The 15624-nt window shown below is 52.0% G+C and overlaps 1 protein-coding gene across 1 annotated transcript in view; it reads right to left on the minus strand.

Moving 5' to 3' along the window:
- Positions 1-2421: 2421 nt before the first annotated feature.
- Positions 2422-15624, minus strand: part of BMP7 (bone morphogenetic protein 7) — a 75944-nt gene continuing 62741 nt past the window's right edge. Inside the window, exons 5-7 of the mRNA XM_011978147.1 lie at positions 8659-8735; positions 6877-6987; positions 2422-4779 (exon numbers count right to left, since the gene is read on the minus strand). Coding sequence (XP_011833537.1) covers positions 4630-4779; positions 6877-6987; positions 8659-8735 — 338 coding nt within the window. The 3' untranslated portion in view covers positions 2422-4629. The remainder of the gene's footprint in view (positions 4780-6876; positions 6988-8658; positions 8736-15624) is intronic.

Here is a 15624-nt window from a genome sequence, read left to right on the forward strand (position 1 = left end):
AGAAAGAAAGAAAGGAAGGAAGGAAGGAAGGGAAAGAAAAAGAAAGGAAGGAAAGAAAGAAAGAGAGAAAGAAAGAAAGAAAGAAAAGAAAGAAAGAAAGAAAGAAAGAAAGAAAGAAAGAAGGAAAGAAAGAAAGAAAAGAAAGAAAGAAAGAAAAGAAAGAAAGAAAGAAAGAAAGAAAGAAAGAAAGAAAGAAAGAAAGAAAGAAAGAAAGAAAGAAAGAAAGGCAGGCATACAGAGGAGCGATGGAGAAGGCCATGTGCCATGTGTAGACAGAGGCAGAAATTGGGATGATGCAGTCACCAGCCCAGGAACACCTGGAGCCACTGGAGGCTGGAAGAGGCTGGGAAGGGTCCTCCCTGAGAGGACCCTGCCCTGCTGAGGGAGGGAGGGAGCACAGCCCTGCTGACACCTGGGTTTTGCATGGCTGCCCTCCAGAGCCACAGGAATGAATCTGTGCTGTTTTAAACCAGCAGTTGGTAGCGATTTCTTATGGCAGCCCCAGAAAACTCACATGCTCAGTGTCTCCAAAAGATCTGAACAGAGGGCAGGACTCAAAACATGCCAGTGAGAATCCACTCTATAGATGGCCCCGGTGACCACTGCTAACCCTCCCAACCACCCAGCATGGTCCATACACTGTTGTCACCAGGCGATGGAGGAGAAGACAGAGGGAAAGGACTACTCATGTGCAGCATCCACAGTACAGCAGGCTGGCCACCAGCCCCACCCACCAGGGAAGCTAAAGCTCAGCATCAGTGCACACTGAGGAAGGCCCTCAGGCAATTTGGAAGCAAGAGGGAGGCTGAGCCCTGAGCAATGGTCCAGCGACTTAGTCGTCAGGGCCTGACACACAGGACTGGGGACGCACATTGGGAGGCTCAGAACTGCCAGCCAGGAATGCCCACATTTCTCCAGCAGCCCCGGGAGATTCCAGCTCAGGAAAACCTGGGGTTGAGCCCAGGTTTTGAGGTTCAAATTTCAGTTCCAGTAACTATTAGCTGGGGGACTTTGAGTAAATTCCTTCACCTCTCTGTGCCTGACACTGAGCGAGACTGAGAAGAGAGGCAACAAGAAAATGCTCCAGGGGGGAAATGAGCAAGAGAGGTGGAAACCAGGAGGATGGAAGGTAAAGAAGAAAGGTGAGGCCATTTGTGGTGCTACAGCCACAGAAGCACATGCCTGCAGGGCCTGCCCAGGGGGCCAAACAGGAAAGTGGGACAGCGGTGACAAAATAATGTTTGTCCTTTCCAAAGTGCCCGGCTCTCCCAGGCTAGCCTCTAGTTTCCTGCTCTTAATAGGGACATTAGGGACATGGATGCACATAAATCGGCATCTACAATTTTAAAAACAGCAACTGACATTCACCCTTTTGTAAGAGAGGCGATAGGGAGCAGTGGAGACTGGGCACCAGCTGTCCCTCTGCAGCCACCCAGAGCGGCCTCATATGTGTGGGGCCCAGAGTGACCAGGCCTGCCGATTCTCAAGAGAAGCCAGATTTGGGGAGTTTTTCTTCACCAGCTTCTTCTGATACTCAAGAACATGTTGGCGATGAATGCACATTTTAACACACGGATAAACACCATGCCGGGGAGTCAGACCCATGTGGAGGCCACATCTGGACCTCCGGTGTGCAGCTCTGGTCTTCAGCCTGGAAAATAGAACAAACGCTAAACTGCTCGTCGGGACAATGGCAGGAGGGTCTGGAAATCACAAGGGTTGGACTTGTGAGGAGCAGCCGTTTTATTTCGGGCAATAGGGAAAGAATGGGCAGCCTGTCCAAGTATCAGGCTGGGATTCCAACAACAGACATCAGGTGACCTGAGTGTGCACTTCAAAGTGGAAAGGCGTCCAAAATGCTGCTCCACGCTACACGGCCGAGTGCTGCTCCATGCTCGGCGAGGCACCTTTGCCAGGCCTGCTGGGAGCCGTCCACATCCACAGCCGCGCTCCAGCAGCTGCTCCCCACTGCCCCAATCATTTGCACTGGACAGTGTCAGCTCCGGGGCCGGCACTGCTTTAAAGTTTTGGGTGTGCACCTCGTGCCCTTTTTCTCTCTGTGCTGCCTCTATTTTATTGGGATGACTAAATCTTTCAACTATGTTAGCAGTAAACACAGCTAATTTACCCCCTGCCTCTTTGAAACAGCTGCTGACAGCTGCACTGTAATTCAATCAAGGACCTTTGTAGTGGAGCCTCTACCAAATTCACATGTGTTGTTTGGTTCCATCTCTCCTGCCCAGAGCCCCACACAGCTGCACCAAATATTGACGAGCGCCCACTTCCCCCCAAGGCCTGAATGCTAAACAGTGTGTTCACGGTGGAGGCGAAGGGAGGGAGCTCTCAGCAGTGTGAGAGAACTTCAGTGTTCAGAAACTGAGAGAAAAACACAACACACACAGACAGACACAGGCCAAAGAACCAGAACCAAACGTCTCCTTTTATTGCAAAGTCAAACCCTTTTTATTTTGTCTATTTATACAGAATTTTCACTAAAGACTGTTCGACGCAACAGCCATGAGTACATTGGTCCAACCATTAATAAATAGTCTTAAATAAGAAAACAAACAGGTTGAAGGAAAGCAAGCTCGCCATCCTGAACGAGGGATTAAGGGGTGGGGGGTTCAAAAGAGCTTTGGATGCAAATAAATAATCTCTTTGCTTTGTAACAACTATTTACAGGTTTAAATGTACAAATGATGCTAACCAGAGGCTGGTTGGGTCAGTAAGTGGTGAGAAAACCTGCACCAAGAGGGATCACACAAAAAGCCCCAGCTCTGCCGGCAAATGAAACCAAACATAACAAAAAATACTCCTCCCCAGTGACTAGAGAGTGGAGGCTGCAGCCCAAGCTACTAAAGAAGAAAAACATCAAGGAAAATAAAAACAGAGCCCCGGTGTTTCCAGGAACCGTCTGAGTCAAGATGGAGAAACAGTCCCCCACAAGACCGGGTTCCACATGGCCACAGTCTCGGATCACCTTGCTTCCTTTACAGATGCGGAAAACGTTTGTAGACAGTGTAGCCCTCCCCCAGGCCTTGTGTTTGTGGCCGTAGGCTGACTGCGTCCTATTTATGGGACTCACCAGCCAAGGCAAGGCGGGCTTACACCAAGAGCCATGTCAGAAATGCCACCTCCAAATCGGGACACTTGGTTAGGATGTTACCCTCAACAAGGCTTCTGTTTGCAATGTGAGTCCAGCACATCCTGCACCCATCAGACCTCCTATTATGCCATCTCCCCCTTACTTCAAGGAGCAAATTTGTTTGCAGAGACTTCTGATCAGGGTCTGCAAATGAAGAGACAGCCACGGGTACCCTTGCCAGGGCCCAGCCTTGGAATGCCGCTGCAGACAAAGACCAGAGGGTCCACTGGGAGGATGTGCAGTACCCCTGCTCACCCCACTCCCGTGGAGAACTAGGCTTCATTGGTGCGTCCTTTTTTTTTTCTTTTGAGATGGAGTCTCGCTTTGTCACCCAAGCTGGAGTGCAGTGGGGTGATCTCGGCTCACTGCAACCTCCGCCTCCTGGGTTCAAGCGATTCTCCTGCCCCAGCCTCCAGAGTAGCTGGGATTACAGGCGTGTGCCACCATGCCCAGCTAATTTTTGTATTTTTAGTAGAGATGGGGTTTCACCATGTTGGCCAGGCTGGTCTCGAACTCCTGACCTCAAATGATCCGCCCATCTCAGCCTCCCAAAGGGCTGGGATTACAGGCGTGAGCCACCGCGCCTGGCCCATTGGTGCTTTTTAACAACAGGGTCGAGTTGCAAGTTCCATCCTACTTGCTGTCCTTGTACCCTCTGCAATTTCACATGGATTTACTACCACTGGGGCGAGCTGAAAAGCCAATTCCAAATGTCTGCGGGTGTTTCACACACCTAGTTTCATTTCTGCCACTGCAAATCCAACCGAACAACAGAACATATTTTTCCTCCAAAGGTCAACACACAACCCTCCTGCGAGCAGACATTTGCTCTTTCCCCTCCCACTAGATCTTGGATTTGGGCAAACCTTGGTAAACACTGGACATCTGCAAGCCTCAGAATGAAACCTGTAGGGAATGGAGAGGGACCTCCCCGCCCTCCACATGACACAGCTTCTGTTTATGCATCAGGATAAACCGAGAAATGGGGATAAATTGTTTAGGAAAATATATCTGTAACATCCTAACCATTTTCATTCATTCGTTTTATTGTGACATTTATTACAGGAACTTCCGGGTCAATTTTCCTTTCGCACAGACACCAATGTGCCCACCCCTTGCCACGCCCCCTTCCTCCCACGGCTGGGTGGCCTGGCTGGCGGGCCCTCATAATTACCTCTGGAAGCGAGTCCGTGCATGGCTGAGACTTCCCAGCCAATGACCTGGCCCGGCCATTTTTCTTTATGCGTGTTTTTTTTTTCCCTGCTAGGTTTTGCCTGTACAGCTTGTAGGATCTTGTTCATTGGATGAAAAATTGATCAAAAGCCATATGCTGCTCACGTTTCCTAATACTCTTGCACCTTTAAAGTTGGGGATAGGGAAGGAAAGGTCTCACAAAAGGCAGTTGATCTGCTGGTTCCTGGCCAAGGCGAGCAATGGAGGATCCAGAAAAACTTGGCCCCAAAGGGTCTGAATTCCCGGAGGGGCTAGTGGCAGCCACAGGCCCGAACCACCATGTTTCTGTATTTCTTCAGGATGACGTTGGAGCTGTCATCGAAGTAGAGGACGGAGATGGCATTGAGCTGTGTGGGCGCACAGCAGGGCTTGGGCACCGTTTCCGGGTTGATGAAGTGGACCTGAAACACACACCAAAACATGGGCAGTGGTGAGAAGCGGTGAGTCCTTCTAACTGGCCTCCACGTTTCTATAAAGAAACATCCTGTCTGGGCATAATAAATGACCGCAGGTGACACTCCCCAAGCCAAGCACTCCCTGTTCTAAGCACTTTACCTGGACAACTCAGTTCTGGGATTACCCCTGTTTTGCAGACAAGCGAACCAAAGCATAGAGGTTTTCACACTATGCAGTTGAGAAGGAAGGGGCCAGATCCGACATTCAGGACCAGGTAATTCTCTGTTGGGGAACTGCCCTGTGCACTGCAGAATGCTGGATAGTGTCCCTGACTTGGAGCCACCAGAAGTGCTCCATCTTGCTCATGGGCTTCTCTGTACCTTACAGAGGATGTGGGCCAGGGACACACAAACTCAAATGCCTATGGGTGCCACATGAGTGCCACTGATGAGCAAAGCAGACCAAGGGTAACACAATAGGGAATAGTGGGGACTAAGGCAAACTAAGGGAAGAGGCCGCCACTCAACCTAAGCTGACGGCAGCCGACCGAGCTCAGTAAATTAGCAGATCTGCCACGTCCAAGATAGGCCAGAGATTCCACTGTCCTGTTGTTTTTAATGTGAAACTTCTGGGTTTCCAGCAACTGCAGGTGCCAGGCAAGAGCATCAATGACTGGCACTCTGTTCCCAGCGTCCAGGCTGTGGCCGCTGACACAGGCTAGCATGCTTTCTACACATTTTATGATGGACAATTTCAAACTCTTACACATCCATACCCTTCCCTACCTGCTCCACCTTGAATGATTTTAAAGTAAATTCCAGCCATCAGCTCATTTCCTCTGGAAGCATTTCATCAGCACTCTCTAGAAGACAGTTGTCCCCTTTTAAAAATGACCACAATTGCATCATTTCACAGTCCCTGGAGAATTCACTTTGATCCTGCAGATCTCTGGTGAAATACTGATGGAAGTAGGTGCACACAGGACGATGGCACTCCTGTTCCATGGGCCATGAAGGCAGCGGTTGGAGAAGGATAGAGATGTGTCCCCTGGCGGCTGGGGAGACATGCCTGGCACCTTCCAGGGGATACTGGCACAGCATAGCACATCCAGACCAAGGAACACGTTGGGGAGGACTCTTCCCTTTCCAGCCTAAGGACCTTCAATCCCAAGTAGGGCTTTGGAGTTTACAATTGAGGAGTGGGGAGAGGGCTTTGGAAAATCAATGCTTAAAAAAGCAAACAAAGAAACAAAAACCCTTACCCTCAAAGAGCAGAACCAAATGAAAGGGATAGATGAGATTTTTCTCCAGGATTTAACACACAGGACAGGGGCAAGAAAAGGAGGCAGATTACTAAATGAAAGGAGGGAGTAGTCCCAGTAGTGAGCTCTCTGTCACTAGAAGCATTCAAGGCAGGGTGGATGATCAGCTGGCGGGAAAGGTTCAGATGATGTTCATGGCAGGGAGCTACATAACCAAGGTCCTTGAACCTTGGATTCTAAGCAAAAGAACACAATCCCTATAGCTCTTATCACTATGGATGCTGTTGGCAGAGCAGGAATAACATCTACTGAGTGTCGCCATGTGCTGGGCACGTTCATCTCATTATCACACAGAATCTTCCCAGTGACCCCACTGAAATTTTACTCGAAATGGCCCCGTGGGTCCCCACTCATCTCTCCATCCCATTATTCTGCTGGCCAGCTTCTGATCAGTCTGCCCCTCGCTGAAATTTCTCATCTGTTTACCTGTTTCCTCTACAGGAAAATGAAGCAGGGCCCAGTGCCCTGTTAGGTACAGTAACCAGCACCCACAATACTACAAGCATCCTCAAAGGAGCCCATAAAACTTTCAGTTACTTTTAAAATTAGGAGAAATAAATGTACTTCAGGGTCAAAGATTATACTCCTCTTTATACCAAACCAGTCATAAAATACAACTTTTGCTTTTTTTTTTTTTTTAATGGGGCAAGGAGCTCCTGAAGGTCATGACATGGCAATGGGCTGACATCTACTCAGGCCCCAGCTTGGAGGCAGCAGGATCTGGGGGCCCTGCAGCCTGCCCGGTCCAGGTAACCACACCCCAAGATAGCGTGACACCCACCAGTGTCTGCACGATGGCGTGGTTGGTGGCGTTCATGTAGGAGTTCAGAGGGAAGGCACACTCCCCCTCACAGTAGTAGGCGGCGTAGCCTTCAGGCGCGATGATCCAGTCCTGCAGAGAAGAGAGTGTGGGAAGCCATGCGGAAGGCCTGAGCCACATCATCCCAACCCCCATGCTGGCCAGAAGCCACCACGCCAGGCTCACGACCTGAGGATGAAGGCTCAGACCATGCCTTCTGAGCAGCAGGGGGCCCGGCAGCGGCAGGAAACATGGGTGGCCTCTCATGGTCCCACAAGAATGGAAAGGAGGACCATTCTATAGTCTTGGCCTACAGTCCAAGCTACTTGGGAGACTGAGTGGGAAGACAGCTCAAAGCTGCAGTGAGCTATGATCACACCACTGTACCCCAGCCTGGGTGACAGAGCAAGACCCCATTTCTAAAAAAAACAAAAACAAAAAAAACCATAAAATAAACATGAAGGAAAGCCCCACAGAGCTTGGCTGATCGTAAAATGGACATCCATGGCTGTGTCTTCTGGACAAAAGGTGGCACAGCAAGGAGTCTCTGGTGTGAGGCAATCATCAGCTCTACCCGCCACTAGGTGGTCATACACTGGCAGTTCACCTTAAACCAACCTCCATGCCTTGGTGTGCCCACCTGCCAGAGAGGCTAATAACTCCTAATGGCGTCACCCATGCTGGCTCAGGATGAGAATTCAGTGACAGTGTAGACAGGTCTGTACACTGGTCAGGAAGGGATCCATGTGCCATACCTGCCTCTAGGGTCTGGGTGGCGCAGAAACGTTGCCCAATAATCAATACACTCCTCGGTGAGGCTTAAGCGCATGGAATCTTCCAGCAGGGGCCCCTGGAGTTTGGGTTCTGTCCCAGCAGCGGGTGGATGTGGTCATCAGTCCCGAGGGCAGGCTCACAGGAGGGCTCAGAGCTGGCTGTGTGTGTGCACGCCCTGAGTGTGTCTGGGCATAATCCCCAGGGAAGATTCTAGACTCTCCCACTGAACTACAAGCTCCCTGAGGGTAGAATACCACCACTTGCCCTGATGACCTCATGACAATACCCTCTCCAGGGATATTTGAGCCCCACGGGGCAGATACATTGCAATGTTCAATGCTGCATCTCCGATCCGGTACCAGAACAGGGCCCAGAATGCTGCAGACGCTGCACGACTGCTGAATGAGAATCACACCAGAGCTCACAGCCGACACATGGTGGATCAGATGACCTTCACTCCTCTCCTAGGATTCATCCCCTGCCTTTTGCCTCACTCCATGCAGATGGCTCCAGAGGGGGCAGCCATGTGCTAGTAACATGATCACATCCCTAAGACAGTTGACTGGTCCAGGAACAATGGCCTGAACCAAGTTGGGCAGATCCATCCCTCCCGTGGGAATGGGAATGGGATGAGGACAGAGGGCAGAGGAGGAGATGGCTCCCCAGGTATCTGGATTCAAATACACAGCCTGGCATCATCTTGAGAAGCAGCCAGCCGACAGATGGGAATGAGGTGCATGCAGAGAATGGGGTTCAGAGTTCAAAGTGTTTGGGTTCCTGGTTCGAGTTCAAGTCTCAAACACATTTCTGCTCTTGGACTTCATGAGGCCTCCCTGTATCCTTAGCCCAAGTCCCCTTCTGCAGCGAGGCCACTTGATACTGTAGTCTTAACTGGCAGAGATGAGAAATAGGACCGAGCACAGACCCGCTGCCTCGTGGGAGCCCACGCCAGAGGCCCCATGCCCAAGACAGACCCAGCCAGCCCCTTACCTGCCAGCCCAGGTCTCGGAAGCTGACATACAGCTCGTGCTTCTTACAGGCCTGCCTCTGGTCACTGCTGCTGTTCTCTGCGTTGACAAGGAAGTGAAGAAGCAGAGCCCAGTGAGGAGAAAGAAACACACACACATCAAAAGTTCCCTCCATCTTAGGTGGTGATGTGAACAGCAACCAAGCACAGATGGCTGAGGGGTAAATTTCCTGATTCAAAAGCCAGTTCAAGGGTCTAACTGCCTTAATACTCATTTCTACCCCCAGCAAATGCCCTACTAAGGGAGGTGCCAATGCCCCCATTCCTCTCTCACGCAGTCTTATCCCATAATACTTTCTGGATCCTTCTGCGGACACTGGTTTCTTTTATACACGTGTGTTGTTTAAATGCTGACATCTGCCTGGATTCCATAAGGGACTCAAACCCCATCCACCTCCCACAGTGCCACTGCAGGGGCCCTGCTCAAAGAGATCTGCTTATGAACGACCTCGACGTGTGAGGCCCCAACACACTCATCCCTCTGCAGGGACAAGAGGATGCGGGGACAAGGCCTGGGACAAGCCCCCATCACCACCACCAGTAATAAGCAATGAGACAGCAAAGAGTCAAAACCTGATGACCTTTCAGAGAAAAACACGCCTGAGGTTTCTTTGAGCAGTGAAAATTACACACTGGGAGTTTCCAGAACTATGTAAGTTTGTAAGCATTTGGGTCAGGGCCTGAGCACTTGTAAACACTGCAGAAGTTTCTGTCTGTCTGTCTGTCTCTCTCAGACACACTGCAACCTTCCTTCCACCCCACGGCAGAGGGATTGCTTTTTTCTTAGTCATGACCTGTCTTTCTTCCACCTACAACTTCCCAGGGGCTCTCTGTCATACTCAGAGCAGGGCCCAGTGTGCTCTGACAACTGATTGATCAAACACCAAGCTCACTCCCACCGCAGGGCCTTTGCGTGTGCCGTTTCCTTGACCTGCAATGCCCCTTCCTGCAGTCTTTGTTGTGTCTGGCTCAAGCTTTGGTTCCAATGTCACCTCCTCAAAGAGGTTTTGTAAAGTCACTATTGGATCCCCAAAGCTAAGCTCATCAGTGCACATCCTGTCCAGGAGTCAGGAAGTGGTTCAGGGAAGGGCAAGTGACCCGGCACAAACTGAAAGAGATCGGGACTTCCGGAAACAGTCCCCCCGTTCCTAAGAAAGACCCATGGGGAGACATTCATTCTCTTCCTCCTACTGCCAGGGAGCAAAAAATAATGAAGCTCCCCTGGCTGTCCCCATGGCCAACTGCAGCTGTGGCCTTGAGAGGAAGTAGCACTGAAGATGGTGGGGTGGGGGCAGAAGGAGCTGGGGCTCAGAGGACACTGTTGAGCTCCTGGATCCACCAACCCTAATGTCCACCCAACCTCGGCTCTGTGGGCTGATGAATTTTGTACTGGTTGAAGCGCATTTGACTTCGGTTTCTGATATCTGCAGCCAACCCTCAACCCATCCCAACTGGCCGCCCTGTGAAGGCTCATCCCACATAGAAAATGGTGGTCAGCTTGAGCTCAGGTGTCACCCTTAGAGGTGCAGACCCTGGAGCACAGTCAGCCTCTGAGTGGAGTCTAACCTGTGAGTCAAGACCAGGTCCTGGGGACTGCTCCAGCTATGGAGTCCAACCCCAGCTCTCCTAGATCTTGGACTCCTGGTTTGCAAAATGAAGAGAGCTCCTGTACCTCCTGGGGTAACCTTGAGCGTTCATGTCAGTTTCATATTTTATTCTTCTTCTAGCCCACTTGTTAGGGAAATTTAAAACTACACACATTCTCCATTCACACACACACACCTGTTAACTATTTGAATGCATGGCTGTTTCCTCCACACCCACTACATGCCATTAGGGTATATATCAAAGAGTGGAACATCACTCAATTTTTGACTTTTCTCTGATTCACAAGAATTCTATCTGCATGATTTCTAGGATAATGAGAAATGGTAAGATAAGAAGGGCATCGCTGAACTCCCTTCCCTGAGCCTCACTTTCCTCATCTGTAAAATGGGTGGGACAGGAGTGGTGCAGTAAGCTAGCCTCCCATGGACCACAAACTGCAAATCAGGACACCTCCTCAGACACAGACTGGACATTCTGTTGGCCCTGGAAACCTTCAGTGTGTAGCCGCCTTAGCTACCCCATGACTGAGAACAATTCTGGAATGAAATGGGCTAGAGACAGCAAGCGAGAGTGGAAAGTAGAAAGAAGGAGAAAGAAGAGTGTTGAGGAGGAAGGAGGCAGGAGAGGGGAGAACAGCATGGAGAGTACAGGAGTCAGGAACTGGCCCCCAAGGCTCAGGCTGAGACAGGAGCACCATGCTCCCTGCTGGGGACTGAAAAGCAGGCTGCTTTTGTTTTCATCAGCAATTTTTTTTGTTTTTGTTTTTGTTTTTGAGACAACAGTCTTGCTCTGTTGACCAGGCTGGAGCACAGTGGTGCAATCTTGGCTCACTGCAACCTCCGCCTCCTGGGTTCAAGCGATTCTCCTGCCTCAGCCTCCCGAGTAGCTGGGACTATAGGCACTCATCACCACGCCCGGCTAATTTTTGTATATTTAGTAAAGATGGGGTTTCACTATGTTGGCCAGGCTGGTCACAAACTTCTGACCTCAGGTGATCCGCCCGCCTTGGCCTCCAAAATGCCATTTTTGAATGTATCTATTTATATAGATATAAAATTTATCTACAGTTCAGAAAAGCAATGTGGAAAGATATGCACACCAATGAGGAAATTACATTTAATTGATTATAACCGAATCACGTGTGTTTAGACCTGGTCCTGAGGAGACACTCGAGACTCTCTGCGAAGTGACCTCTGTGAAGGCTGGGGCGGGGCAGGGGGCCTCCAGGCTGTGAGGTGGGAGCGCTTGCCCTGGGTGCCCTGCCCTCACGGCCTGCATGCCTGGTGGAGTCATTCATTCAGCCATTGCTAGGGGCTGCTTCCTAGTGTACAGGCATGAGATGAGTCCCGGGTGTAAGACAGCAAAGGCCTGCCACTCAGGGGCTTTTCCAGAACGAGAGGCGGGTCATAGGTAAGTGAGTGCACATGACTTACACGGAGATGAGGGCTACAGAGGAAGACAAGGCAGGAGAGCTGCAGCGAGTGGGCATGCTGCAGGGGGTGCCGGCAGGCGCTCTTCTGAGGAGGTGACGTGTGGATAAGAGCCAAAAGGAAGTGAGATAGGAGGGTGGGGAGGCATCCAAGGGCGAGGCATTCCTGGATGAGGATGCCGAGCAGCGGGGACGAGGCGCCCTCCATGCCTGAGGCCGCTGGAGCAGCATGGGACAGAGGATCGGAAGCAGGCACTGAGCCCCACAAGGAATGAGAAAGCTGGGGCCTGGGTCAGCAGACTGCGTGGGCAGAGGGAAGATCAGCGTGGCTGGAACCAGCCCCCAAGGCTCAATGCTGCAAGGGGGTGCTCAGAGTGGATGGAGGCAGCCAGGGGGAGCCCGGAGGCCCCTGGTCCCCACCCTCAGTGGGGGAGTAGCAGGGCTGGGAGAGAGAGAACCAGCTCTGCCCAGGGCCAGGGTGTCCTCAACATGAGAAGGTCAAGGTCAAGGAACCATCAGGGAAGAGTCCAAACAGCTGGACTCTACAGCCTGCCCTCGAGAACACACAGACGCCAAGCAGAAACCTAAGATGGCCTTTGTGGCTGCAGCAATGCCCAGGGCCACAGGTAGCCACGCCCCTCCACGACTCTCCTCCCTCTTCCCTATGGAGAGGCAGAAGGCAGGGTGGAGGAGAAGGAACATCCCCTCAGCTCAAGGAAGTGTCGGGTGAAGCTGCTAGCTGGAGCCAGAGACATTGCTGACTCCTTGGTGTCCTGAGTCAAGGAGGATTCTGAAGCTGCATGCAGGCTCCGTCAGAAGGAAGTCTCATGATCTATTAGCAATGTCTGTCATGAGCACAGGAGGGGCCATGATCTATTAGCAATGTCTGTCATGAGCACAGGAGGGGCAAGGAGTGGCCTGAGTGCTACTTTCCCCAACCCTGTCTTAAAGCCACGACATTTGGCATAACTTAGTTCAAACCCAAGGCCAAACAGACCAAGGCTGAGCACAGCTCATGAAGCTAGTTATGGTGTGCCAGTGAGGCGTGGGCACTGGCCCTGCCACCAAGAATCCCAGACCCTGCTCTGTACTTCCAGGGCTCTTTGATGATGGCTGTCCCAGCAGAAAGTGGCCGGAGCTCCCGTGTATCCTTAGGACTTATTAGCAGGAAAGCAAGGAAAGGAAACAAAAGAGAGACTCCCAGCTCCCCTGTCCCTCCAAGCCTGCCCCACCCACCCCAAAGCAACAGAACGTGAGCAGGAGACAGCCCAGATGCCAGCACCGTGGATTCATCCACCTCCTCAACCCCCTGCCTGGGCCGCAGACAAGTCAGGACTGGTGCTCAGGCTCAGCTCCCGCCCCCACGGGTCATCTGGTAAAGGCGGCTGCTTACCAGGGAGCTGGGTCCAAACGTGGGTGGGGAGAAGGAAGTGCAGGGACCCAGTTTCTCAACCCCAAACTGCACCATCTGAAGAGCACGTGAAGCCCCGGGGAAGGGGGCTGGTGGGCAGGAAAGCGAGCTCCGCGTGGGGTAGCGTGCCAGAGCATGTGCCCCCGCTCCGGCACACACAAGGCTGCCGAGATTCAACTTGTGTGGCCCCACGGCAGGGCTCCAGCCCATCACGGGGGTGGGGGGGCAGAGGGGAACGAGCGATTCAAAGGGGCAGGCACACAGGCACACATACTCACACTCACACTCAGGGACTCTGGCCTAAGCCTAGGGTGGGGCCGGGCCTCGGTATTTTTTATTTTTACTTTTTTCTTAACTTCCAGGCAGGTTTTAGAAGAACTTCAAACAGGGCCACGAGCAATCCGCGGGAAGGAGGCAGGTTCCCAGCAATGACTTTCTGCCACGGGAAACAGTGAGAGCCCCGTCCTGGGAGCTGTGTAAATGGAGACTTGGTGGGGCTTTGATGAGGAGGTGGTGGGGAAAATCAGATTGAATTCTAAACCTGCGAGGCCTAGTTCCTCTCCCCCTCGTTACCCAGGTGCGTGCACCCGATGGAGCTCCAAGACACGGAAGTCTTCGCCGGGATGGAGTTTGCTGCACTTCCTGCCTGGATGATCTGTAAAAATCCTCTAGGGAGTCTCCAGGCTCTGAGCACCCCTCGGCACCTACCCTGTTCCTCACCTTTCTTAGAGCAGCCAGAATGATCTTATCACCTGCACCGCACACCCCAGCTTGAATCTCTGCAAAGACTTCTGAACATGCTTGGCATGAAGTTCAAATTCAAGGCTCTCAAGAGAAGGCCTGACTCACCACCCTCGCTCCCCTCCCCTGCTTCAGCCCCCACAGCCTCCTCCCCTCTCCCCAAAGCTTCCAGGAAACCCCACAGCACAGGCCTCTGCCCCTGCAGGTCTCACAGCCCAGAGCAACCTCTCCGGACCAGCCTGGCCTCATGGGCACCCACTGGGCCCAGAGCTCTCAGCTCACTCACCACAAAATCTTGTCTGCACCCCTCGGGATGGGCTGGGTTCCCTGGGCACCACCCTGACCCTGGGCCTGTTACTATGTATGGATGTGAATGGCAACCCCCTCCTTCCTGTCCTAAATTAACACCCCTAAGGGCAGCCTTTGTGTGGGTGTTCAGCATTGAACCCCAGCCTTCAAGAGTCCAGCATAAAAGAGGCTTTAAATACAAATGAAGAAATTCAGTTGGTTTTTGATTTGGGAGACCACAGAGCCCTCTGAGACACCTGGAAAAATGGATCCACCTGCCAGAAAAGAAAATACACAGAATCCCTACACGCACTCTGGGCCACACAGACGCACTGAGGTCCATCTGGGGGCCCCAGGACATCTGCCAGGGGTCAGGAAGCCTTGTCTGAAAAAGGCCACCAACCCTGCTGACCTGCCTTCTCCCTTGAAAAGTAAAATGAACATAAATTTCAAGCTAGGCTAGGTGAGGAGGAAGAAGCTATTGGCACTAGAGGGTTAGTTTGGGGGTGGGGCTGCTGCTGTCCTCTCACCAGGACCTTTCTCGATAGCCCCCTGCTCCCCTTGGGTGCTTCCTGGGACCAACCGCAGGCCCCAGAGCTGATAAGCAGATAATAGCTTCCCACATAGTGGCAGGGCAGGTTTGCACCTCAGACCTTTTTCTGCCTTGTGATCAACCTGGAGCCAAGAAGGCTGCAACTCCTCCTGAGCCGGCCCCCAGACGGCTGTGTCCCAGCTCCTTAGCAGGATGAGAGAAGCACTCTGAGGAGGCCGGGAGCACTAACTTGCCTGTAATCTCAGTACTTTGGGAGGCAAAAGTGGGAGGATAGCTTGAGCCTAAGAGCTCCAGACCAGCCTAGGCTATAGAGGGAGGCCCCGTCTCTACAAAAAATAGCCAGCTGTGGTGGCATCCATCTATAGTCCCAACCACTCGGGAGGCTCAGGGCGGAGGATTGCTCCAGCCCAGGAGGTCAAGACTGCAGTAAGCCATGCTCACACCACTGCCCTCCAGCCTGGGCAACGACGCAAGACCCTGTCTCTAAAAAAAAAAAAAGAAAAGAAAGAAAGAGAAAGAAAATCACTTTGCCAACAAAGATGTATTCTTTCCTATCACTGCTTTAACAAATTACCAAACAAATTATCAAAACAATACAAACGGATGATAGCTCTGTGGCTCTGAAGTCCAACACCAGTCTCAGCAGGTAAATGCAAGTGTGGGCAAGATGGGTTCCTTCTGGGGGCTCTAGGGGAGGATCCCTTCCTTGCCTTGTGCAGCTTCTCCAGGCCACCCACATCACAGGGCTGGTGGCCCCGCTCATCTCCACCCCTCTGTCCTCTGTGCTCACATGGCTCCAACCACAGCTCGCAAAGGCTCTCTCCTATAAGGACTGATAAGGCCACCCTGCTACACAGAGCCCGCGTATTGGAAGGCCAGCTGATTAGCACCTGTGATTC

The sequence above is a fragment of the Mandrillus leucophaeus genome, unplaced genomic scaffold, assembly GCF_000951045.1.
Source record: "Mandrillus leucophaeus isolate KB7577 unplaced genomic scaffold, Mleu.le_1.0 Scaffold19, whole genome shotgun sequence".
NCBI lineage: Eukaryota > Metazoa > Chordata > Mammalia > Primates > Cercopithecidae > Mandrillus > Mandrillus leucophaeus.